The sequence below is a fragment of the Mobula birostris genome, chromosome 4 (assembly GCF_030028105.1).
Source record: "Mobula birostris isolate sMobBir1 chromosome 4, sMobBir1.hap1, whole genome shotgun sequence".
In the NCBI taxonomy this organism is placed as follows: domain Eukaryota; kingdom Metazoa; phylum Chordata; class Chondrichthyes; order Myliobatiformes; family Myliobatidae; genus Mobula; species Mobula birostris.
Genome location: NC_092373.1, coordinates 180,339,407 through 180,366,523, shown reverse-complemented (window position 1 = coordinate 180,366,523; position 27,117 = coordinate 180,339,407). Strand labels below are relative to the sequence as shown.

Genomic DNA, 27,117 nt, shown 5'->3' with positions numbered 1-27,117 from the left:
CAAAAAAAAACACAAGATATTCCCCCAGTGAAATAAAAATTCAACATCAAACCATTAATGACAGTTTCAAAAATCATATAGTTAGAAATTAACAAAATGAAAAAAAAACAAATTCATTAACAAAGAAAATCTTCAACTAAAATACACTACCAACCAAAAACGAAAATCTTGAGCTTATAAAGGGCCATCTTCATAAGTTAATTATAGGCTTTAAAAAGAAGCATGTAAAAACAGAACCAGTCCTACGAGAGCCATACATTAATTAGAGCGGAGTAGTTAGATAATGCTCATCCAGGAAACTTTGCACAGCGCCTGTGGACTAAAAGAAATGGCGTGCGCTGTCCGGAGGAGAAGTTCTTAAACATGCTGGATATAATGAGGCTGGTCTGAGATCTTTTTGGTAACATTCCGACATCAAAGGTTTGAAAACCAGACGCTCCTTCATTACTTCTGGACTAAAATCTTCAACGAGACAGAATTGATGATCTTGAAATTTAATCGTGCCTTTCCGACAGGCAATTCAGATGAGCTGCTCTTTGACATGAACATAATGAAACCGGATAATCACTGGTCTCAGTTTAGTCTGCGAATCTGGTTTGCAAGGTAAAGAACGGTGAGCTTGATTCAGCAATGGAGGATCATTCGGGAATTCAGACCTAAACACATCCTTTAAAAGTTGAGAAAAGAATTTTAAAGGATCCCCTTCCTCAACATCCTTCGTGAGACCAATTATATGTAAGTTCTGTCTTCCTGATCGATTTTCAAGATCAAAAATCTTGAATTTAAAACTCTCCAGCTGTTTAGACGTCAAAGACAATTTTTGTTCCAAACTCTCAATTTTCAGATCTCTTCTCCGAGCTTTCTCATCCAATTCTGCAATTTTGCTTTGTTGCTGCTTAACTTCGTGACCAAGCGATTTAAAAGAATCCATAATTGACTTTAACTCTTCTTTAAAACTTCGACGTTGTTCCTCAAATTTTTCACTTAAAAGATTCAACAGTGTATTATAAGTTAATTCAATTTGCTTAGGTTCAACTTTTTTCCCGTTAACGTCGGAATCTTTTCCGTTACCGTCGGAATCTTTCCCGTTTTTTGGATCTCGCCCTTTAGATCTTGTACTTATTTCTTTGCTCATTTCTTCAAAGTTTACGGTCAAAGCTCAAGGATAATTCTGTAATATAAATCTTTTAGTGTAGGTATAAATAAATTAAATAAGGGTGATCATAGGTTAAAAAAGAAAGTAAAGGTAATGCAGCGAAGCCAAAATTAACCTCACACCATCAGCGCCTCCTGGAGAATCTCCTACTTGGTACTTCTGACTGAAGGCTGTTGCAAATGCCTCAGCCTTATCTTTTGCACAGGTGTGCTGGGCTCCTCTATCATTGAGGATGGGGATATTTGTGGAGCCTTCTCCTCCAGTGAGCTGTTTGATTGCCCACCACCATTCATGGCTGGATGTGACAGGACTATCTGATCCGTGGGTTGTGGGACCACTCAGCTCTGTCTATCAGTTGCATGTCAAACACCATAAGCAGCAAGTAGTCCTGTACTGTGGCTTCAGCAGCGTGACACCTCATATCGAGGTATGCCTGCTGTTGATCTCAGCATGCCCTCCTGCACTCTTCACTGAACCAGGGTTGATCCCCTGGCCTGGTGGTAATGTTAGAGTGGTTGATGTGCCGAACCATGAGGTTACAGATTGTAGTTGAGTACATTTCTACTACTGCTGATGGCCCACAGTGGCTCATAGATGCCCAGTCTTGAACTGCTAGCATTTAGCATTTAGCATGGTGGTAGTGTGCCACACAACGTGGTGGAGGGTTTCTTCAATGTAGAGATGGGATTTAGTCTCTACAAGTACTGTGTGGCAGTCACTTCTACTGATGCTGTCATGGACAGATGCTTCTGCGGCAGGCAGGTTGGTGAGAATGAGGTCAAGCGTGTTTTTCCCTCTTGTTGGTTCCCTCACCACCTGCTGTAGTCTCAGTCAAGTAGCTATGCCCAGTAGGACCCGACCAGCTCAGTCTGTGGTGGTACTACCGAGCCACCCTTGGTGATGGAGATTGAAGAGCTCCCACCCAGAGTATATTCTGTGCCCTCGCCACCCACAGTGCCTCCTCCAACTTCAATAGATTTCAATGGGTACATTTAATGTCAGAGAAATGTATACAATATACATCCTGAAATTCTTTTTCTTTGCAAACATCCATGAAAACAGAGGGGTGCCCCAAAGAATGAATGACGATTAAACATTAGAAACCCAAAGCCATCCACCCAGCTCCCCCACCATGCATAAGCAGCAGCAAGGCAATGACCCCCCCCCCATCAGCAAAAACGCATTGGCGCCCTCCACCGAGCACTCAACCATGCAGCGAGCATCAATAAAGACACAGACTTGCAGTACCTCAAAGACTACTCGTTCATCCAGTAATTCGACATATCTCTGTCCCTAATAAGGGAAAAAAGAGGTGTCACCGTTTCACAGCGAGAGGGGAGACGTAAACAACTTGCTGATTTACGGTGTTAAAAGTCCGATGCCTTGCTTTTTCCAAGCTCTGTGCCTAGAGAGCCAGCCCTGGAAAGGCGCAGCCCCTTGGACACATAATCCTTGGCAGCTAACCTGTTGCTCCCGGTGTTCCGTGTTCTCCTGCAATGCTTCATTCAGGAGCACCAGCCTAGAATCAGCATGTCTTCAGAGCCATGAAAGTCCAGCTAGTCTTGCAGGCTGCATCTTTGCGATATCAGAAAAGCGGCCGGTCACGAGGCCCTGAGAGGATGTCACATTCCTGCAAAGAACCGAAGTCAGAGTATAACTCCAGGTCAGGGTCTTCAAAGTGCTGCTCAACATGGAGAAGTACTGATTCATCAGCTAAGGGAGGATGGTACGTGGTAATCAGCAGGACGTTTCCTTGCCCATGTTTAACCTGGTGCCATGAGACTTCGTGGGGTTCAGAGTCCATGTTGAGCGTTTCCAGGGTAACTCCCTCTCTTTTGTATACCACTGTGATGAGACAGTACATAATACCCAGGAATAGTGTTGGTGGAGAATATTAACTGTAAGGCATGATTTCGTCAGTACAACTATGTCAGGCTGTTGCTTGACGAGTCTTTGAGACAGCTCTCCCAACTTTGGCACAAGTCCCCAGATGTTGGTAAGGAGGACTTCGCAGGGTCGACAGGGCTGGTTTTGCCATTGTTGTTTCCAGCGCCTAGCTCGATGCTGAGCTGTCCTTGTGGGTACCTTCCTTATTATTTTCTTTTTAGAGGTTGGATACAACTGAATGGCTTGCCAGGCCACTTCAGAGGGCACTTAAGAATCAACTACATTGCTGTGGGTCTGGAGTCACATATAGGTCAGACCAGGTAAGGATGGTAGTGAACCAATGGGTTTTTACGACAATCAGCATGGTTTCATGGTCACCAAATAATTTTATTGAATTCAAATTCATCTGCCGTGGTGGGATTCGAACTCCTGTCCCCAGTGTGTAACTGGGTCGCTAGATTACTGATCCAGTGGTAATTACCACTATGCCAAATCTCCCTTTAAGATTATGAATAACTCATTTAAATCTCTTGACCTTTCTACTCTGAAGAAGAACAAACCCATTTTCCCTAGTCTGTATATGTTTTTTCTTCTTTGATTTCATTTTCTTTTTCTTTTCCAATATTTTTATTAAATTTCATATACACAAATACAGAATTCATAAGGATACTTGTTATAAATCAAAATAAGATAGCACAAAATGCACTATATATAAATCACACTGATATAATCATGGTATCCCATATTCATGATCAGATAAAATAAATTGAATTATGAAATACAATTATATGGTTAATTATAAAAAAAATCTACACCCACTTCCAAGACAAAGCTGGTTGGTAAAAAAAAAACAAGAGGGAAAAAAAAAGAGTACTTTACCATATAGTGTTTTATAATAATGGCCCAGATCTATATTTTAATAACAATAACAATTCAAAGATTTTCAAAATAGTTCAGAAAGGGTCCCTATAGCGTTTGAAAATCTTGGTTAGAATCAGAAATCAAACAACAAATCTTCTCTAAATTTAAACATGACAAAACATCGCATAACCATTGAGCATGTGTGTGGGGGGGCAACCTCCTTCCATTTAAGCAAGATCGCCCTCCTAGCCACAAGAGAAATAAAAGCCAGTACCCACAAATGAGAAGGCTCCAAAATTATAGCTCTTTCCTCAACAATACCAAATAAGGCAGTCAAAGGATTGGGCTTAAAATTAACTTTAAAAAGTACAGGAAAAGGTTTGGAATACATCTTTCCAATATTTTTCAAGGCTCGAACATGACCAAAACATATGAATTAATGAAGCCTCTCCATTATTACATCTGTCACAATAAGGAGATATATCTGCAAAAAAAAAGAGCTTGTCTTTAGACATATGAGCCCTATGTACCACTTTAAATTGTAGGAGGGAATGATGAACGTATAATGATGAAGAATTAACCATTTTGAAAATAGCCCTCCAGGTCTCATCAGATAATGAAGTCTGTAAGTCCTTTTCCCAATCTTTTTTAATTTTCTCTAAAGGAGCCATTCTCAGTCCCAACAACAGACCATAAATATCAACAGAGCCATTATCAAAAGGTTTCAAATTAAAAACTACATCTATTATGTTCTTATCTGGGCTAGTAGGAAATATATGTAGTTTAGATCTTAAAAAATCTCTAATCTGTAGATATCAAAAAAAGTGGGTATTTGATAGGTTATATTTCAGTGAGAGCTGCTCAAACGAAGAAAGGTTCCCTCCAACAAACAGATCCTGAAATTTTCTATTATGGTGAATCTTTAAGACTGTGATATCCTTCCTGAAGCCTAGTGACCTGAATTATCCATAATATCCCAGTTGGGACCTGGGCAATCGTGTACAAAAATTTGATAAAACCTGCTTTCTTTTGGACACAGTGTTAAAGCTGTCAACTGCCATCTTAGCACCTTCCTCAGCTCAAACCTGCCATCTTAAAAACATAAGCCTCTGTACTCTCTGGTCTCTGCTTTTCTGAATTATCTTTAATAATTTAATAATTGAGCTAAAACTGCTTTTCCTCAGCCTTTCTGTCAAAATTAACGACCTCATTTTGCTCTTCTATTTCATTACTCTCACAAAACTCAATCCTCACTATTTGCTATGTTTCCTTGCTTTGTGTCCACTGCAAACTTTAAAATGAATCAGCATTATTCTATTGAAATGTTTAAAGAGAGCACGTGAGGGAACTTCTTCACTCAGAGGGTGGTGAGAGTGTGGAACGAGTTGCCAGCAGAAGTAGTGGATGTAGTTTTGATTTCAGCATTTAAGAGAAATTTGGTAGGTACATGGATAGGAGGGGAATAGAGGGCTGTGGTATGTCGATGGGACTTGGCAGATTAATAGTTCAGTATGGACTAGATGGGCCAAATGGCCCATTTCTGTGCTGTAGTGTCCTATTATTGGCATTTCATTTCAGGTACTGAAGGAGTGCAGTGTTGTTGTTGGTGCAGTCATTTGGTGAAATAAAAGCCCCATGTGTCTGTTCAGACAGATTTGAAAAGGAGCAAGTGTTACAGACATATTAACTGAATAATTCCCATTGTTCCTCACAAAACTTAACCATAAAACTACATTCAAAATATAAATTGCTTGTAAGGTGTAACATTTTCATGTTTAGAGTGCTTAGGTGGTTAATTAACTTCCCATTTTTTTAAAAAAAAAGAAAAAGGCGTGATTTTAACAAGTAATAAAATCCTGCTGTTTCTGTCAATAGAATGTAGAGAATGGCTGCACAAGGCCGAGATGGATATCATTTCATTTGCAGCACCATACGGCGCAGTGATGCTGCTGCCAGACTTAGCATTACACACCAAGACATGCCAAGGCCTCTGAATTAGTGCTAAAGACTCCTCTTAAGAATTAGATATTTGGGCTGCAGCTCTGCTGTTCCCTAATTTCACAGGTCTTGAAGATAGATACGATGCTGTTAAATGTACAGGGTGTCCTGGTGTGCTTTCATTAACAGAAAGTATTTTCAAGGAATTACATAGCTTAAAGTATTGATCTCTCGTGTAACTGCTGCAAGGGAAATCAGTGTTCAGAAACTCGTATTTGAGTAATTACAATTTTTATTGAATTCGGGTTTTTCCGTTTCGTTATTTATTGCTCAGTTTTGTTCAAACTAATCATTCCTAAACTAACTACAGCTACAACAGTAATCATGTTTTGTAAGGCTGAAGATCTGTTTGAAAGCCTGGATGTGAACATATTTTATATCCTCTTCATTACATACAATCAATTTATGTATAAAAGCTATCTTTTGTATTTATATATATTGTGTTTTTTAAATTATTGTATTCTTTATCTTATTGATTAAAACCAAATTTATTGTTTATATTTGCATAAAGGACATTAAACCTTTTAGGGTGCTGATTGTTCATTTCAATTTTAAAGGAAAACATTTTAGGCAAAAAAAAAGATGTTATTTAGATTTGCATCAAACAGAAACTAAAACTACAGAAATATGAAAGAATGTGTAAAGATCTGGCGAAAGGACACTGAATGCTTGAAGTGTGAATGTAACATAGTAACCATCATGGAAAATGGTTCCTGGAAATTGCTGAAGAGTTCAGCTCTTTGTAAATATAATCAGTGCATTTTGATAACTGGTCAGTTTTGTAAGTAAGGAGAGAAGCTGGTACTGGTAAATGATGATATGCAGATAAGACATAGGAGTAGAATTAGGCAATTTGACCCATCGAGTCTGCTCCGCCATCGCATCATATCTGGTTTATTATCCCTCAACCCCATTCCGCCTACTCCCCATAACCTTTGATGTTCTTACTCATCAAGAACCTATTAACCTCTGCTTTAAATATACCTAATGACTTGGCTTTCATACCCATCTGTGGCAATGAATACCGCAGCTTACCCCTCTCTAGCTAAAGAAATTCCTCCTCATTGCTGTTCCAAAATGATGTCCTTGTATTTTGACGTTGTGCCTCTGGTCCGAGACTTCCCCACTAGTGATAGCATCCTCTCAATGTCCACTCTATTTTGGCTTTTCAATATTTGATAGCTTCCAGTGAGATCCCCCACCCTGTTCCGAACTCCAGTGAGCACAGGCCCGGAGCCATTAACCCTTTCGTTCCCAGGATCATGCTTGTGAACAACATCTAGACCCTCTCCAAGCCGGTCCATCCTCTCTTGGATAAGGGGACCAAAACTGCTCCCAGTACTCCAAATGCAGTCTGACAAATTCCTAATAAAACTCAGTGTTACATCCTTGATTTTATATTTTAGCCCTCTCGAAAGGATCTCTGGAAAGTTCTTTCACCATCTTTTGGGAATATTGAATATTGAGCAATTATGGGGAGCTTTCATTTAACATTTAACTTGATCAGGCTTCAATTTCACAAGTTATGTTGGAGGAGTAGTTTTTTTTTGTTACCTATTTTGTTTCTCTTAAATCAAAGAACAAGGAATTGAACCTGTATTCTGGTGAAATTGTACTGCAATTTTTCCAAGGTTCAGGGATTATAACTGGAAGGAATATCCTAAATGGGGTACAGTCAGACCATAGACTCTCTATTGCACTGCAATGTGGAAACAGGCCCTTCTGCCCATCTAGTCCATGCTGAACTATTATTCTGCCTAGTCCCATACAGCCTCAATAAAAAATTAGATTACTACCTGCTGCCTATTAAAAAGTGTTTATTATTGAGACTTGGTTAAACTAATAAACTAATGATTCAGATGCCTGGAATAACGATACAGATAGCTGAGTTAAAGCCCCAACATTCTGTTTCTGTAACTTCGTTTTAGGTATTCTGCAAAACAATAGATAATGATTGGGAGGAGATCTGCTGTTCCAACCCATCTGGACAGTATGTGAATCCAGACCCACTAGAGTGGTCAACTCTTAAATATTACTTGAAATGGCTGAGCAGACTACTCACATGTATCGTTACTGACAACATCCCAGGAGTAGTTCTGAATATCTGCACTTCAGAACAAACTGTGCATCTAACCAATTTGTTCTAGTATATTGGCACTGACAACATGGAGAATGGCCCAATATTGCCTTGCTAATCTGGCTAATTGTCACTCGACAAGTCTGCTGTCAGTCATCAGCAAAGTCCAAAGTAAATTTATTATCAAAGTACACATATGTCACCATATATAATCCTGAAATCATTTTCTTGCGGGCATATTCAATATATCAAATAACTGTATAGAATCAGTGAAAACACACCAACAGGGTAGACAAGCAGTGTGCAAAATATATCAAACTGTGCAAGAACTCACTACCACATCATATCAGAGTGATGGTCAAAGCAGGAACCAAAGAGGTGAATTGCCCAGGTGACATGAGAGTCACTTTCCATTACATTGGCATTTGACTAAGTGGGTCATGAAGGTGCCGTATAGAAACTGAAATCCGTGTTCGCAAAAGGAAAATATTCTAATGTTTGGAGTTATACCTTGCATAAAGATGGTGATGGTTGTTGGAGGTCAATCATCCCAGCCAAAGCATCTTTTTAGGTCAGTATCCTAGGATCAAATGTCAGTGGCTAATACTTCAACAATAATCATTTCATTATACATTCAATAGTGGAGTAGTCTGTGGCTGATTCCAAATGAATTTGAAGATTGCACAATGCCTTAACAAGTGCAACAGTTCATGCCTGCACACAGAGAGGCTCAGGCAGGGACTGATAAATGCAAAGTAACCTTTGTGCCTCAAATGTGCCCAACAATGATCCCTCTATGAGAGAGGCATTAAACCACCTAACCTCGGCATTTTAAGTTGGATTTATTTGTACATCAAAGCATACAGTGAATTACATTGTAGCCCACAAGTGTGACCATGCTTCTGGCACCAATGTATCGTGCCCATAACTCACTAACCCTAATCATACGTCTTTGGACCATGGGAGGAAATCAGAGCATCTGGAGGAAACTTATACAGTTGTGTTTGGGGAGAACATACGAACACCTTGCAGCACGGGAAGTTAACCCTGATTGCTGGCACTCTAATAGTGCTGCACTAACTGCTATGGTATCATTTCCATAACCGATCTCTCACCATCAACATTCTTGGGAATCAGCGTTGACTAGAAATTCAACAGGACCATCTGATAAGCACAGTAGTCATGAAAGTGGGTCAAAAACTGGGTGTCCTGTCAACATTTGATCCTCTAAAGCAGGGGTCCCCAACTTTTTTTTAATGCCATGGGCCAGTACCATTATGCGCGGGATCCGTGGACCCGAGTTTGGGAAGCTCTGCTCTAAAGCCTTTTCAGCATCAACAAGGCGAGGCTCATGGGTGTGACAGAATAGGTTATACTTGCCTGGACCACAATAATTCTAAGATCTGCAGAAATATCCAGTGCAAAGTTGTCTATCTGATTGGTATCCAATTGACACTCAAAGCATTTCTTCCTTAATTCACTGGTGCACAGTGACTTCAAAGTATACCATCTACAAATACACTGCAAACAAGAGAAAATCTGCAGATGCTGGAAATCCAAGCAACACACACAGAATGTTGTGGGAACTCAGCAGGCCAGGCAGCATCTATGGAAAAAAATATAGTTGATGTTTCAGGCCGAGACCTTTCAGATACTGCCTGGCCTACTGAGTTCCTCCAGCATTCTGTGTGTGTTACAAATACACCGCAGTTACTTGCCTAGTCTTTTCTTTTTCTTTTTTATTTATTACTAACAAACAAACAAAAAAAACAGCACATCCACAAAAACCACAACCATAGCAAAATCAAATTAAATATTGAGCAGCAAAAGGGAGAAAAATATAAAGGCAAAAGTAAACATACACAGCAGAGGTGCACCGCACCAAAAAACCTCAGTCTTCACCCCGTAAGAAAGTCCAATACAGGGCCCCATATCCTTTCAAAGATGTCCCCTCCGTCCTCATTACATAGTCTCAGTGTCTCCAAATGTAAAGTATTTGCCAATTCTCTCAGCCACAGATCATATGTAGGCACAGAGTCCATTTTCTACATTTGCAGGGTTAACTTCTTAACAATCACCATTCCAAATAATACAGCTGCTTTTTCATAATATTGGCTGAAGATAGGGAGCTTGTTGCTCCAAGGATGGCTATGAGCAGGTCTGGTTCCCACCGCTTCCCAAAAGCCTCAGAAACAGTGAAAAATACTTTTCCAGTCTGCATAAAGCTTACAACATGACCAGAATGAATGTGACAAGTTACTGTTCACAGATTTACATCTATTACAAACTGGCGAAACATCAGGGTAGAAACTGTGCAACTTTTCTTTGGAATAATGGAGTCTAAGTAGTGTTTTAAACTGTATAAGTCCATGTCTGACATTGACCGAACAATCATGTATACTCTTTAAACACGCATCCCAGACCTCCTCTGTCAATTCTATACCCAATTCATCCACCCATGCCTGTTTAAGACCTGCAGTATTCACCCGAGCTCCATTATGTAGGATTTGATAAAAATAGGATACTGCACTATGAGTAACAGGATCAAATTTATTTATTGCCTCCAGGGACTCATGTTTGTCTAAAACCTCAAAGTTAGCTATATATTTCCTAAGATAATCTCGAATTTGTAAATATCTAAAAAAGAACTAGATGCAGGGATATTGTAAACTGTCTAGTCTTTTCTGATGATATCTCCCAGGTTCACAAGCTCTACCATCATGTGCAACATGTGGAATAACACACATACAGGGCCCCTCCTGAAATTCCCTTGCTATACCTTTGTAGGAGTACCCCCTCCAGAAGGATAGCAATAGTTCTAATTCTCAAGGGTAGTTAGGGATCCAATAAATTCTGGCCTTGCTAGCAATGCCTAGATCCCACAAAGATACAAGTTTATTTGTGGTATCCATTCTCACTGACAAGGGGAAAGCTCTGAATTGATATTGCAGTGTGTTGAATGGGAATAATGGATAATAAATGGGATTAATGGATAATAAATACAGTATGAGCAGGTTTGGGGAAAGAGGGACATTAAAGAAGAAAGGAACTTGCTAAAAACATTGAGCAACACACAGAAAAAATGAGGACCTCAGCATTGTGGGCAGCATCTATGGAGGGGAATAAAGTGTTGATGTTTCAGGCTGAGACCCTTCATTAGGTCTGGAAAGGAAGCGAGCAGAAGCTCAAGATATCCAGCATCAGCAAAACCTCTTGTGTTCATGATCTGCTTAAAATATTGATTCCATGCAAAGGGGGAAAGGTAAACAATCCTGAGGGAAAAAAAGTAATTTGGAATTGGGAATTACATGGCAAACCATAAACAACAATTAAAACATGTTTTTAGTTAGGTTTGTGTCATGTGATTGCAATCAAAATCCTTGTGTATGCACACAATCACACACATACTACTCAATATCTGTAGTTAGTAAAGGAGTCGGAAGCCCAGAGGTAGAGAATTGGAGTAGATATCTATACACAAGTGCCTGGCTGAATATGCATTATAGTGAAAGCAGCAAATCACTTCCAAAATTCTGCTCCGTTCAATTTAATGGAATTAATTTCAGGAGCAGAATGCAATGTGATTTCTCTACTACCGTGTTTGTTTAATGCATTCTCTCAAGGTCAAAGTGTTATGTTTTAAATGGGCTAATTGTTTTGAGTCCTGGTCAAGGTATATCTTTAGAATACTCTCAAGATTTCAAAATAGCTAAAAATACAAACATATTTCTGGATCACATTCAGTCAGTCAGTCAGTGGGTGCCATCCTGAATCCAGAATTGGCGGCTATGCACCTCCATCTTCTTCAATCTTGCGCTCTTTTTCTGGATCACATTAAAAATAGATAAATGCATATTAGAAGTTATTACTTAAACCTTTTCCAATATAAACATACAGTATTTTGAAGTTGACATGACCTGAATTCAGGGTATTAGTTGTTACTCTCTAGTCCAACTTTAGGTTTAGGAGTTCTTCACTTTGTACCTTCTTGATAGCTGCTGCTTGACTTGAGAGTCAACAATGTTTTTCCTCTTGTGATGCACATTTTCAACATCTGCAGTGTTTTGCTTTTTTGCTTTGTGCTGTTCAGTATTTCTCCAACAAAGTGCAAAGTCACTTGTCACCCTAAGTGTAGGGAATTTACTAATACAGCATTAATTAGCTAGTTTATTTCCAGTTTGTTTGTCACTGAGTTAAACCAACCTACCATCTTCTTGTGATTCAGTTTGGGATTACGCACAGAGATATAAGTTATAAATTGTAAACAACTGGGTTTTCAAAAGTGAAATAGTATGAAAAATCTGAGAAGAAAAGAATGTTAGTTTGGTTTTCATTATTCATCTAGCACGGTTAGTTGGAGAAGGTTTAGCGTTTAGCATGTGGTTGGTGAACAGGTTAAATGTTCTCAATTATAGCCTATTGAGTTTCATCTCCATTTGCCAAGGTGCTTTATAGTAAAGGAAATCTACAAATTATGGAGAGTATCAAGTCCACCAATAGTAGTAGTTTACAACAATACTGAAATATCCAGGCCTGTGGCATTGCTTTAAAACTTCCAATTTATTTTCATCTTTGGGTTCTCAAATATTGATCTGTTGGAGAGCCCAATAAACAGCACACCCAATTTTTCTTAGCACACAAGCCAATTGTCACATGCTCCAGTTGATTTTCTGTGCATGGAAGTCAGTGGAGAAAGCAAAAATTACAGTGGATGGCTGATCCACCTCAGCCCATTTTGTAATTCTGTTCAGGCTGGGTTTTACTGTCTGTCTCACTTCACGTTTCATCATTGGGACTCCAGTGAAACAAATGTTTTGTAGATTTTGTTGCCTTCATTGAATCGATATGTCTCATTTAAATATGTTTCTCCTTTTTTTAATTCCATTATTTTTCCCTAATAGGCACTTCTCAGTTGTTAGGAATCTATTGATAGTGTTCATCAGTTCTTTGAAAGGCCTCATTGAGACCACAGATGTGTCTTCTAATGGAGCACCAATCATCTTCGTCACACTTATCCAACAGATACCTTAAAAATTTTTAAATAAGCTGAAGGACATCATATTTGTGCATCCTTAAGACATAGCCCTCAATAAGAATCCTGTAGTAACTTACTTAATTAGACAGCAAAATATTACAAATGCTGGAAATCTGAAATAAAAACAAACACTAGAAATACTCAATGGGTCAGAAAGTAGCTGACTAAAAGTTCACTTATCTGAAATGTTAACTAAATTGTGGATGGCGGAAACTGACCAATGCATCACTGGCACCAGCCTACCCGCTATCATGGACATATATTCAGAAAGGCACTAGAAAAAAGCAAGTAATATCATGAAGGATCCAACCCACCCTACTCATAGACTGTTTGCCCCACTCTCATAAGGGAGGAGGTTAAGTAGCATCCACACCAGGACAACCAGACTCAAATACAGTTAATTTCCTCAAGCAGTGAGGTTGATCAACACCCCTCACCATCAATACTGTATCATTTCCTATCAGTCACCTTATGTATTAACACTCCCTGTGCCTAGCAGCACTTAATGGCCATACAAATAACCTATGTTTAGAAGCTATGTATTTATGTTTATTGTGTCCTTTATCTTATTTTGTGCTGCATCAAATCAGACTAACAATTATTTTGTTCTCCTTGACACTTGTGTACTGGAAATGATATTAAACAGTTTTTGAACTTTGAACCCTGAACCAATCCACAGAAGTTGTCTGAGCTACTGAGTGTTATTTTTAATGAATTGGCTTATTCTATTGCAGCAGGTGGTCTTGATGCCATTATATTTGCAGTAGCTAAAGCTGTTGTAATGCTCTATAATGTGCTTTGATCAAGTTCAATAATATCACGTGAGCAAACTCTAAATGTAACCAATACTACATTTTTGTTTGTTTCTCTTTGCAGAGCTTCCTTGAAACGAGTCTCTAAAGCAATGGCTTCTCTAGATAAAAGAAAACATGAAAAGTTTGCAAACCAGTTCAACTATGCATTGAATTAAGGAGAAGAAAGGCTGGAAACTAATCACTATTAAGTGACCCTGCCTAGTCTCAACTTTTACATCGTTTGTACCAGAAAAATTTAAAACCACCAGTACTGCCGATTTTCTACAGACTGCAGAATTTTAAAATTCCAGTGTACATAATTTATTGTAAAGTATTTAAATATCATTTCTTTTTACATTGAGTGCCAAATTTATATAAAATACAAATATTTGATGTATGTTGTTATTTTAAAAGATGGTAATAATAATTGATGATGTGATCACAGAATTGCAGGAACTTCAGATTTGTTCATGTAGTCTTGTTAAACATTATACTGAAGAAAATGAACTGAATCATTAATCTTCCTGGCAATTCAAATCAATTTAAACTTTACTATGATCTACATTTGTTTTTCTTTGCAAAGATTTTTATTTGTTAATAGTTTTAAACTTTAAAAAATGATTTAACAAATGATGTTTCCTTATTCTCTATGAAAGTTCTTTTTTAACTCCACTGTTTCCCTGATTTTAGTTAGATTAGAGGAGGGAGCTTTTAATGGGGAACAAATGTGAAGTACTGTGGCCAGGGGTTAGAAAACAGAGGTCGGAGGATTATTGGGTTGAAGGTAGGGAGAGAAGAGGATGAGATGGAAGGATGAAAGGAAGTGGAGCTGAATTTCACCATGATGCTAAATAATAAGAGATTTAAATAAGAGTACCCATAAGTCTAAAATGTAAAGACTTAGCAGATTAGACCATGTAACGGACTGATACTTATGACAAAAGAGCAGCAACAATGTTGAATGATGGAAGACTGGAGAGAGGACGAGAATGTTGCATAACTCACAGATCCAGGTAACTGAAAGAGAAGATTACGATGTCATTTACATAATAAAATGACTGCATTCTTAATAGTGGTTGTGTTTTATTGACAGTGTAAAATAACTTGAAATAAAAGGCGGAACGGGTAAAACTGAGAACGTTTGGTATAGATTGTGAGCATTTGATTGACACAATATGACACAGTTTGAGAAGAAATATAAGGACCATATTAAACAATGTTGTGTGATTATTTTTTTTTCATGAGTTTATTTTGGAAGCATTATTTAAAGTTTATATAAATAATATGCATGGAAGAATTAAAGGAATGTGGAATTACTTTTTCAATTCAGTGGTCCCGCTTTTGAGTTCTGCCCACTGGGGAATTAAATCCTTAGTTGAGGACTGCAGCCTATCCCAATGTATGGCTGGAACAAAAGCATGAAAGAGAAGGCCCTGCTAAGGCTGGTGACTGCAAGAGGACATTGCAGAATGGATAAAGTTCAATGCCAAAAAACATGAAAATACCAAATGATACAATTTTAAATTGATGTAGAAGGGATCTCATCAAAAACTTATTAAAGGGGGATAAAGCAAGCTGGTATTAGAAAAGGAAAGGGAATGCTTTGATTTGTATTTATAACTATAGAAAGCAGATTTAAGGTGATGAAAAACTTGTACAAGCCTTCATTGGTGCAAACAGTAACTTGCATGTTATATGTTAGAATTCAGCTATAAGAAAGATATAAAAAGAGCAGAAAAATGTGTGGTTTGGATTCATTAGAATGAATGTTATTAGGTGTTATGGGTATGAAATGGAACTTACGAAATTATGGCCTTTCTCTCTAATGATGAGGGCAATAGGGGTTGACCTGAAAGTGATCTTTAAAAAAATAAATCAAGTACTGTGCAGGCATAAACTTAAGTGATTCACAAAGAAGAACTAAGGGAAAAACAATTTCCGAAAACTTTCTTCTCAATAATAGGATGCATAATTTTCTTCCCCAAGAAGAATAATAAAGGATTTGAGAAATATCGGATTTGACAAGGTGGCAGTTTGAGTTGGAAAAAAGCAGCAGCACCACATATTTGATAAGTCAGTTTGCCACATTATTCCATAATCTTTCTTACATCGGTTTTCCAGAAAGATTTTACCCTATCAAATTCATCCCGTTTTATTTAAACATTAATATTGGTTAGTTCAGCAGAAGCAGCCTTGGTTTAGTTTGTGAGATGCCTTCTTTGCTCACTAATGTCACAGCGCTCATGTTGCATTATAATGCCCTTCTAAAGCAAATGCCAATAACTTTCACGTATTTAATTTTCAAACAGTCCTCAGTCACAGTAATGTAAATCATGTGCAATAGAATAATGTGTTGTAAAAGGCATTCAAATAATTAGATTAGTGAATCATTTAATATTCATAACTGTAATATTTTACTATCTTGTGCCTACTAGTTGATAATTAACAGTTTTAATAGCACATTTTAGTGTTAACAAGATAAGCAATTATTACCAATTGTTTAAGTTGTATGAATGAATATCTTATAAATCTTATCTTCACCTGCTGCAACTGAAAGTAATTTAAGACTATAGAGCAGTGGGTGTTAAGTAAATGCTTATGTTGACTATTGACTGAATAAAATGCTTAGCTTGTAGACTAGACCTGATTTTAATCACAGTGCTTAACACATTTGTTCTGAAGGATTAACATCTAGAACTCATTCTTATGCATGTAACAAGATCAAAATGGATAACATGGGGTAAAGTGGATTAGACATTTGATCCTTTTGACAAATGTGAAATGTAAATCCTGGTCCAGATGCTGAACTTCTCAAGTCTACGTTAACCCGGATATTTTAACTTTTTGTTTTCTCCCTATGTGATCCCAAACCACTGTTCTTTGTGTCACCTTAACCTCTGCTTGGAATATTAGATAAGGATCTTTTGAATGTAAATGATCATTTAAACAGCAATAAATTGTGTAGTTGTTACAGTTTAAACCCATTGCAACATCTTCTAGAGCATATATATCAGCTGAAGAAGACCTGGAGCAGGATTGAGTTTGGTCTTTTAAGAATAGTTATAGAGAATTTTCCAAGGCATAGTGCCTACAATGTGAGCTATCTACTAAGTGCATTCACTTATTCCTATACCGGCAGCCCTCTCAAATCTCCGATTATTTTCTATCAAGGGGGGCAAAGGCAGTGGGTACAGGCCCACCTATGTACCCATCACCTGGTTTGGCCTATCACCTGCCAGCGTGTACTCCTTCTCCCTCCACCTTCTTATTCAGGCCTCTTCCCCCTTACTTTCCAGTACTGGTGAAGTTCACTCCTTTCCACAGAAGCTGGCTGACTTGCTGAGTTCCTCCAGCATTTTACGTGCGTTATATGGGAAGACCACTACCTGTAGGTTTATTCATACATCATCCCAAACTGAGCAGCTATTGCTCTGACCCAGTGAATATAGATCACTAGAGGGAGTGCACTGATTCAAGAACTTGCTCACTGCCACCTTCTTAACGATTGTTAGAAGTTGGCAATAGATATTCACCTCACTAATGAAAAAAAATGAATAAAGAAAACTCAGTGTCTTTGATAATGAGTCTCACAGAATGGCAGGAATAGATAATTTAGGAGATTAATGTCTGAATCTCAGATGCTTATCAGCTATTTTGCCACATAACTTCATTGGTTGAGGAACTGAACATTACAATGAGTGATCATCATCATCACCAGGTGCCATGTCCGGTCTGAGCTTTAACTACGATGGCCCACACACCCCTGTTTCGGGTCAAGTGGATCAATTCATTGGTATTCATTTCCAGTTCTCTGGCTGCTGTCTCCATCATCATTTGTCTTTGCCTTCCTTTTGCTTTCTTCCCTTCAATCTTTCCCATAATTACTGTACATTCTAACTCCTCTAATCACATGTCCAATGAAGTTATCTTGCCTTTTCATATCTCATACATTATTTCTCTTTGTGCTTGCTCTGTTCATGACATCCTCATTGGATATTCGTTTCGTCTGTGATATTCTTTGCATCCTCCTCAAAAACCACATCTCTGCTGTTTCAATTCATTTCCTCATGTTACTAGATATGTCCAACATTCTGATCTATATAACATAACTGGATAAACGTTGCATTTCAGTACTCTGAGGCGGGTTGTCGTGCCTAGTTTAGTGTTGGTCATGTTACGTACCCCGTAACTGGGTTGCTAAACCAGCAGAAATGGACCACTTAGTTGGAGTCTGGATTACTGGAACTAAGAAAGTTTTATTAAAGAAATAAGCAACACAGTACTCTAATCAAAAGGATGTAAATGCAACAGTTTAGCAATGATAAAACACACATGTACACAGAACTAGGATAATAGGATCAATCAAGCTCTATCGCAGTCTAGGGGTAAATGATCAGTTTCAAGTGACGCAAAGTTCAGTTCAATTTAGTTCAGTTCAGTTCGCAGTAATCGCTGTTGTGCCGTTGGGGCGGGGAGAAGAGAGAGAGCGAAAGCGAATGAATATTCAAAACGGATTCCACACAGACCTTCGATATTCCTCGCAGTTAGCTTTCGGGCGAGCCCTTTGTGATGTCTTCTGAGGTCACCGACTGTGACCTCTCCGTTCCAGATATGATCGTTCTGCGGTGAACCCGGCACCCAGACAAGGGCGGACACACACACCGGGCTCCCGCCCGACTGTATCTTTCCACCCTGTGCGTCTATGGCTGGTCCCGCGTCCAGACCTCCAAAACTCTCACCAACTTGTGGGAGCGCACCGCTACCAGGGTCTCGTTACCTCGTGGAGTCATGTGTCTCTTGCCTTAGCAAACCTATCCCTTTTTATCCCCCTGCTGAGGTATCGCCTGTCCATCAAACTTCAAACAGTTCAGGGTTCAAAGCCACCGGTCTCTGACAATACTCGGATCTGTGTCTCCTTTTCGTTAATCCCTCTTGTCTCTCTCTTATCAGCATCTTGAATGTTCCCCCATTGTCCTCTTATCGGCATCAATCTTCTGATAACTGGTTCTTTTGTCACAGTCAGTATACTCTTCATTCTTGTAAAGGTGTCTTTTGCCATCCCTATTCTTCTTTTGATGTCCGTGTCACACCTACCATCTGATGTCACCCAGCTTCCTTTGAATATTTTTGTTATTAATTTCTACATAGAAGAATACAGAGTACAAGTATATATTATACATCAAAAAAAGATAAAATAATACCAATACATATTTGAATCACACTTGCAACCTTATTACTCTATATTCATGTAAATTAAACCATAATATTGAAATATGGTAATTTTATTATTATACAAAAAAATCTAAAACCACTACCAAGATCGAAGCTGCTTGGTAAAGAAAGAAAGGAGGAAAAAAATCCTTATCATATAGTGAAATATGTTATTAACCAACATCTGTACTTTAACAACAAATCAATGATTTTGAAAATAGTTCAAAAATGGTCCCCACAATGTGTGGAAGTCTTGGCTAGGTTCAGAAATTGAACAATGGATCTTTTCTAAATTTAAACATAACATAATATCACGTAACCATGAAGTGTGAGTAGGCGGGATGACATCCTTCCATTTAAGCAAGAGCGTCCTCCTAGCTAGAAGAGAAATAAAAGCCAAAATGTGCAAATGAGATGTCTCCAGAATAATATATTTTTCTCCAACATTACCGAATAAAGCAGTCAAAGGGTTAGGCTTAAAATTTACTTTGAAAAGTACAGAGAAAGTTTGCAATACTTCCTTCCAGTATTTCCCAAGACTCCGATATGTCCAAAACATATGAATTAGTGAAGCTTCCTGCCAGCTTCCTAAGTAGCAAAAGTTCTGTACTTGTTTTATGTCTTCCCCATTTATTTTCAGCCTGCAGATAGAATTCTTCTCCTTTTTGGATATCACTATACATTCTGTCTTTTTGCAATTGATAGACAGTCCCATTTTCACACTTTCTTCAGCAACTATATCAATTAAGTTTTGTAGTTCTTCCTCCGTACTTGCAATTAACACAGTGTCATCCGCATATCTGAAATTATTGATGTTTTCACCGCCAACTTTGACTCCCAAGAATTCTCTTATTTTTTGTAATATTGTTTCACTGTACACATTAAACAAATCAGGGGAGAAAACACACCCTTGTCTAACGCCTCTCTTGATTTTTGTAAACTGACTCACTTCTCCATCTATTCTTACAGTGGCAGTTTGTTCCCAGTACAGATTTCTGATTAGGCAGATGTCTTTCGAATCTAGATCTAGAGTTTTCTGTAATATTTCAAATAACTTATTGAGTGATAACAGATTTATTTGACCTTCTCATGCAAAGTTAATCCCAGGAAGAATTGATATGGTAGAGAGGTGAGAATATTGACCTGTGACCACTATGTGAATCTTCCTTTGTACATTCCATCCACTGGCGTGATCCTCCCCATGCTTATTTTATTGGGCCATGTCTGATGCCTCTGTTTCTTTTCCACATTTACAATTTGGATGTGAATGTCAGAGGTACAGTATGAGTAATAATTTTGCAGATGACAGGAAGTTTGGTGACGATGTTGATAGCTTTCAGCAACAGCATAATATTGATCAGATGATAAGAGGAGCAGAGAAATAGCAGATGGAAATTAATCCTGAAAGCATTACGTGTTACATTTTGGGAGAGCTAAGAAGACAACATTATATACAATTAATTGTAGCATTCTAGGAATCACTGAGAAAACATTTTAGCACTATATATTTATTTTGTAATTTATCATAATTTTGCCTTTCCACTGTACTGCTGCTGCAGAACAACAAATTGCACATCATTTAAGACAGGGATAATAAGGCTGAGCAGCATACAGACAAAATGCTGGAAGAACTCAGCAGGTCAGGCAGCATCTGCGGAGGGGAATTAGCAGTCGACATTCTGAGCTGATGTTGGAAAGGAAGGGAGCAGAAGCCAGAGTGAGAAGGTGGGGGGGGGGGCGGTGTTAAGGAGTATAAATAGGTGAGACCAGGTAGGGAGAAGGAGGATGGGTGAGGGAGGGGGGGGATGAAGTGAGAAGCTGGGAGGTGATGATGGAAGAGGTAAAGTGCTGAAGAAGAAAGAATCTGATGGGAGAGGAGATGAAGCATGAAATAAAGGGAAGGAGGTGGGAACCAGAGAGGGGTGATGGATAGATTATGGAATAAAGGGAGGGTGGGAACCAGAGGAGGGTGATAGGCAGATTATGGAATAAAGGGAAGGAAGTGGGGAACCAAAGAGAGGTGATAAGCAGACCATCACAATATGATTCTTCTGACTTTAGTGTATTTGTTGAAGAATCTCTGAAGGAAGTAACACAGGTAGGTAAGGTATAAAGATGGCATACAAACTACTTGCCTTCATTAGCCAGGGTTAAAATATAAAAAGTGGGATTTATATAAAACATTATTTATGGCACAGCTAGAATACTATATGCAGTTCTGCTCAGCTCATGAAATGAAAGATGTGGTTGCACTGGATAGGATGTGAAGGGAATTATCAAGGATGTTGCCTGACACAGGATGTTTCAGCAATGAGAAGAGACTGGATAGGCAGGCTTTATTTTACTTGAAGTGGGGAAGACTAAGGGGTGATGACTGATGTGTACAAAATTAGGAGCTTAGATTGGGTAGATAGTGGAGAAAAATACCCCTTAACAGAGATATATGACCAGAAGTAGCTCGAGAAGATTCAGAGGTGGCTTGAGGAAGAATTTATTTTAAATGATGTTTGCACCTTATAACTCACTGCCAGGGTGGGGCAAGGGAAGGGACTGTTACCATGTGTAAGAAGCATTTAGGTGCACACCAGAATGCTAGGGACTGAGTGATGGAAAATGATATTGGCATCAATAGATTCTTGATAGTCAGCATAGGCACAAAGAGCCATTTTATTGGCTGTCACAAATTGTTCTTGAGAAGGTGTTGATGAAGCAAGTTCTTGAACTGTTTCAGTACTTTTGAAGAAAGTAATCCAGCAAGCAACTGAAAATAAAAAAGAAACATACAAATGCTGGAAATATAAAAGAAAACTGGAAAATGGTCAGATGTGGTCTGACCTGCCGAGTATTTCCAGCATTCTTTGTTTCTGAGAGGATCTGACATTTTCCTGTCATTCATTCTTTAAGGTTTTCTTCTGTTTCGTGGATGTCTGTGAAGAATAAGAATTTCAGCTTGAATACTGTATATGATCTCTGATATTAAATGAAACCATTGAACCATTGTTAAAGATCTTGCTGGGAAGGGAGTTCCAAAATGAAGGAACATTGATACAATTACAAATCAGGATAGTATATTACTTGTAGGTGATGGAATTCCATCAGATGCATGTGAAGAGATTATCCCCTTTCTTCTGTTACAATAAATGTGGAATTATTTTTGGATGAATTGTGGCTGCGTCATAATATAAAACTCTGAATGATTCCACAACTCCACAAGTTGAAGCAGCTCATATCAAAGGACTTGTCCTGGGACCAGCACTCAAGTGCCATCACAAAGAAGGCACAACAGAGCCTCTACTTTCATAGAAGTTTGTGCGGATTTGAGGCATCATCTAAACCTTCTATAGATGCACGGCAGAGAATATCCTGACTGGTTACTTCCTGAACTGGTATGGAAACACCAAAACCCAAGAATGGAAAAGTCTACAAAAAGTGATGGATACAGCCCAGTCCATCAGATGCAAAGCCCTCCACACCATTGAGCACACCTGCAAGGAGTGCAGCCACAAGGAAGTATCCTCCATCATCAAGGACCCCTGCCATCTAGGCCATGCTCTCTTTTCACTGCTGCCATTGGGAAGGAGGTATGGGAGCTTTGGGTCCTACACCAACCAGATTCAAGAAAAGTTATTGCCCTTCAACCATCAGACCGCCTACTATGAATGCCTGCAAGAAAATGAATCTCAAGGTAGTATATGGTGATATATACGTACTTAGAGAATAAATGTGCTCTGAGCTGTTTGACTGCTCAACTGATGTCAACAGTGCAAACCAAAGACTCAATTTAGGGTCAGAGCATCTAATCACAAATTTGCCTTCATTTCAGTCAGTACTGCAGCCAGAAGCTCCCTCTTGTGTCAGACTTGTCTTCCACTCTTGAGTTGCCACAGCACAATGTAAGAAGGAAGGAGAATGAAGAGCGATTGCTCCTTTGTCTTTTTATACCACTGTGGAAACTGGATTCTTTATAACAAATTCTCTCCTCTGAAAGTTAGCAAAATGCACAACATATTGCTACAAGGTGTGGATTAGGTAAATAGCATGGCTACCTTTAAGGAGGGTCTGAAGGCGGCTTGAGGGGAAAATGGAGCACGTGAGACAGAAAGGTATGATAGGGTAGGTGGGAGAGGACTTAGCAACACATAAGCTCTAAAACAGATGAGATGGCTCCTTGACCAGTTTACATACAGGAGCTTCCATGTAATTCCAAAGATGTGTTCCATATTCTTCCTTTATTTCTTCTTAAAGCTCATGGAAAAATTATTTCATGAACCATAATCCTATCTAAAATAGATATAATAATTGGTTAAAAGTGAATAAGTACCAGCAACTGAGAGACTGTGGTGCAGTACAGTGGGGTAGGGTGCCTTCCATCCACCTTTACCCCTTTTCTCTCTTTTTGCTGTAAAGGATGCAGATAAAGAGGTGGGGTTACTCTGTCAAAAGTGTGCCATCAACAAAGGAGAACAAAAATACAGAGCTGGTAAGTTAACCGTGCCCTTGTAGAACTTACTGAGAAGGTATACCCACAGCTGGCATTCCAGCTCCTCCATTCCTCACCATTCTAGTATGGAATCAGCAGCCTCATGTCAGTAACCTACCTCTCTTAGTGTATTTACTGCCATTTCTCTTCCAGGAGGAACAGCAGCAATATGAAGGAGTCCTCCTCTGAATATTCACTGAATCACTAGTTTCTGAATCCAACAGGCAGGAAAAATGCTGAAAGCCTACATGAGCAGTTGATGCACACATGGGAGGCTTGTTAGATATATTTAAAGCAGAGTTTGATAGGCCCTTGATTAGTCAGGTTAAGGAAGATGGTAGAAAAAGGTAGTTAAGTGAATCAATTAATTAAATTAATTAACTATTAAGACTATAAGAAATAGGAGAACAATTAGGCCATTTGGCCCATCGAATCTGCTCTGCAATTTCATCATGGCTGGTCTATTTTTCCTTTCAACCCCATTTTCCTGCCTTCTCCCTGTAGCCTTTCACGCCGAGTAATCAAGAACCTATTGACCTCCACCTTAAACTATACCCAATGACCTGTCCTCCACAGCCGCCTGAGGCAACAAATTCCACAGATTCACCATCCTCTGGCTAAAGAAATTCCTCCTCATCGCTGTTCTAAATGGAAGTCCTTCTATTCTGAGGCTGTGCCCTCTAGTCCTATATTCCCCCACTATAGGAGACATCGTCTCCGTATCCACTCTATCTAGGCCTTTCAACATTCAATGAGATCCCCCTCATGTGTCCAGTGAGTACAGGCCCTGAACCATCAAATGCTCCTTATACGCTAACCCTTTCATTCCTGGAATCCCCTTTGATGTCAGCACATCCTTCCTTATATATGGGGCCCTAATCTACTCTCTATACTACAAGTGAGACCACACCAGCATCTTATTAAGCCTCAGCATTATGTCCTTGCTTTTATATTCTAATCCTCTCAAAATGAATGCTAATATTGCATTTGCCTTCTTCACCATCAACTCATCCTGCAAGTTAACTTTTAGAGTATTCCACACAAGGACTTTCAAGTCTCTTTGCACTTCAGATTTTTGAATTTTCTGTCTGTTCAGAACATAATCTTTCCTTTTGTTATTATTGTTTTTCTTGTATTTGAACAATTTAAACAGTTTGTCTTGTTTTTGCACACTGGTTGTTTGTTCGGCCTTTGTGTTTAATTTTTCATTGATTCGATTGTATTTCCTTGTTCTACTGTGATGCTTGCAAGAAAATGAATCTCATGGTAGTATATAGTGACATATAAGTACTTTGAAGCGGGTTAAGAGGAAGATAAATCAGCCTTGATCGAATGGCGGAGCAGACTCAATGGGCTGAATGGCCTAATGTCTTATGGTCTTGTGGTCTTGTGAGGGGAATTCCATGTTCCAGATTCTTGTTCAATGAGTAGGCATGGAAAACCACAGAGCATGACTCTGCTGCAGTCCTGTTTAAACAGTTGCAATTGAAAGTCATGGTCCTGAAACATTAAGTCTATCCACAGATGGTGCTGACCTGCTGGGTGACTCTCAGCATTTTCTATTCATAGTATCAAACTTCCAGTAACAGCAGCTTTTGCTGTTCAAATACTGAAGCTGAGGGATACTGTCTCACTGACAGTGCTGCAGTGCCTTCAGGGTGCTTGGTGGAAAAGGCACATACACCATCTTATTATCTTGGTGGATCTTATCAGCTCGTTGAAGTTCTTTCTTTGACCGCACTTGTCCATGCTGATCATGCTGCCTACTGAAATAACCCTGTTTGCCTATGTTGCCTTCTTGTAGTTCATCTTCCATTCAATTTCCTGCTTTTTACCCCTGTACCGCGGGTGGCGCGGTGACATCGGTGCTGGACTTCAGGATGAAGGGTCCCGAGTTCGAATCCAGCCGGCTCCCCTGCTTGCTTTCCATCCATGCAGGGTTACGAGCTGGTGATCTCTTTGGAAACTCACCCAGCAGAAAGAAATAGCAAACCACTACTGTAATTTGCCTCATACACAGTTCCCCACTATGTCAGAGAGGCGTTCAGGGAAATCGCCCACTCGCCAGAGAAACTCCATACCTTTCCTTTACCACTCACACCATTTAAATTATGGTAAGAAAAAAAGATTTTCATTTATGCACTGTTTTTGATGACTCCAAGGCATCCCAAATCTTTCATAGGCATTGTCCTATTGCCAGGGACTATTGAAGAAATCTATTACTGATATCTCTCAACATGGCTGGTCCCAGCCCCTACACTGGCCTGCCTTGGGGCTTATCTCTACGTTAAATTGCAGGTGGACTTGATGAATGAACAGACCGGCAATAAAAAACCTTGTAGCAAATTGCATGAAGAAGCTGCTCCTGCTATTCTTTTCATTGCCCTTTCCCAGAACATGCAACCATTGGTATGAATCTTTCTTTAGGTGATAGAGTTATACAGCATGGACCAATTCCCTTTCACCCAACTTTCCATGCTGACCATCTTACCTACCCAAAATAATCCTATTTGCCCAATTTGCCTTCTTGTAGCGCGAGTTTCATCTTTGCCTGCCTTTTACTCTATTCCACTCCTCACTTAAGATTATAAGACCATAAGACATACAAAGCAGAATTGGGCCATTCATCCCATTGAGTCTGCTCTGCCACTCCATCATGATTGATGTATTATCCCTCTCAACCCCTTCTCCTCACCTCTTCTCATAATCTTTGACTCCTTCCTAATCAAGAACCTATCAACCTCTGCTTTATATATACAGTACCCAGTGACTTGGCTTCCATCTGTGTCAATGAATTCCACATGTTCATCATCATGTGGCTAAACAAATTCCTCCTCATACCTGTTCTAAAGGATCTGTCTCTACTCTGAGGTTGTGCCCTCTGAACCTGGGCTCTCTCCACATCCACTCTATTTAGACCTTTCAAAATTCAATATGTTTCGATATTCAATATTTATGTTACAGTTAAAAGAGATTTGCAGTAATACAGAATGACGACTACAAGACATCTGAAATCCTCCATAGGCAATGAAGTGATGTTGGAGTGAAGACAGGAGAAGCACTGATCCAAAGATAACATTTACAACGAATGACAAGTTTAAATTGCCTCCAGTGATTAATATGTAAATGACCTGGCAACAGGTGGTGAGGGTAGGAGGTCACTCAAGTTAACATTATCCAGAAATTTGTTGTCAAAAAATAAATCTCACATAAGATTGGCAAATGCCCAGAAGCTAAGGATTTCCACCTGAGGGCTTTCAAAGATATACAGTAGATAAGAAGGTGCCAATAGTTTGGTCATAGGCTTTCAAAGTTCTTTCGATAGAGAAGATTTCCCTTTAGATTGGAAACTTGCAAACTTAACTACATTTAGTGTTGAGAAAATTATAGCCAAGGTAGTCTAACATTTGTTACGGGAAAATTATTGGAACTATAATAAAGGGCAGGGTGAAATGAACAGAGAAAAACTTGAGTTGATTACAAAACTGCAAACTGGATGTATGAAGTTCAGGTGAATCAAAGGTTCAAATTATACAGTTATTATACAACTCTGAGATTCCTCAATTCCCTGGCAAGCCATGAAAGAAAGAAAGAAAAGAAAGGCAGCTCGATCATCAA

The 27,117-nt window shown here is 39.0% G+C and overlaps 1 protein-coding gene across 1 annotated transcript in view; it reads left to right on the top strand.

Annotated features, from left to right (window-relative positions):
* The window catches only part of uvssa (UV-stimulated scaffold protein A), a 269,384-nt gene extending 254,504 nt beyond the window's left edge, over positions 1 to 14,880 (top strand). Inside the window, exon 14 of the mRNA XM_072256627.1 lies at positions 13,891 to 14,880. Within this exon, the coding sequence (XP_072112728.1) occupies positions 13,891 to 13,984 (94 nt within the window). The 3' untranslated portion in view covers positions 13,985 to 14,880. The remainder of the gene's footprint in view (positions 1 to 13,890) is intronic.
* Positions 14,881 to 27,117: the final 12,237 nt, after the last annotated feature.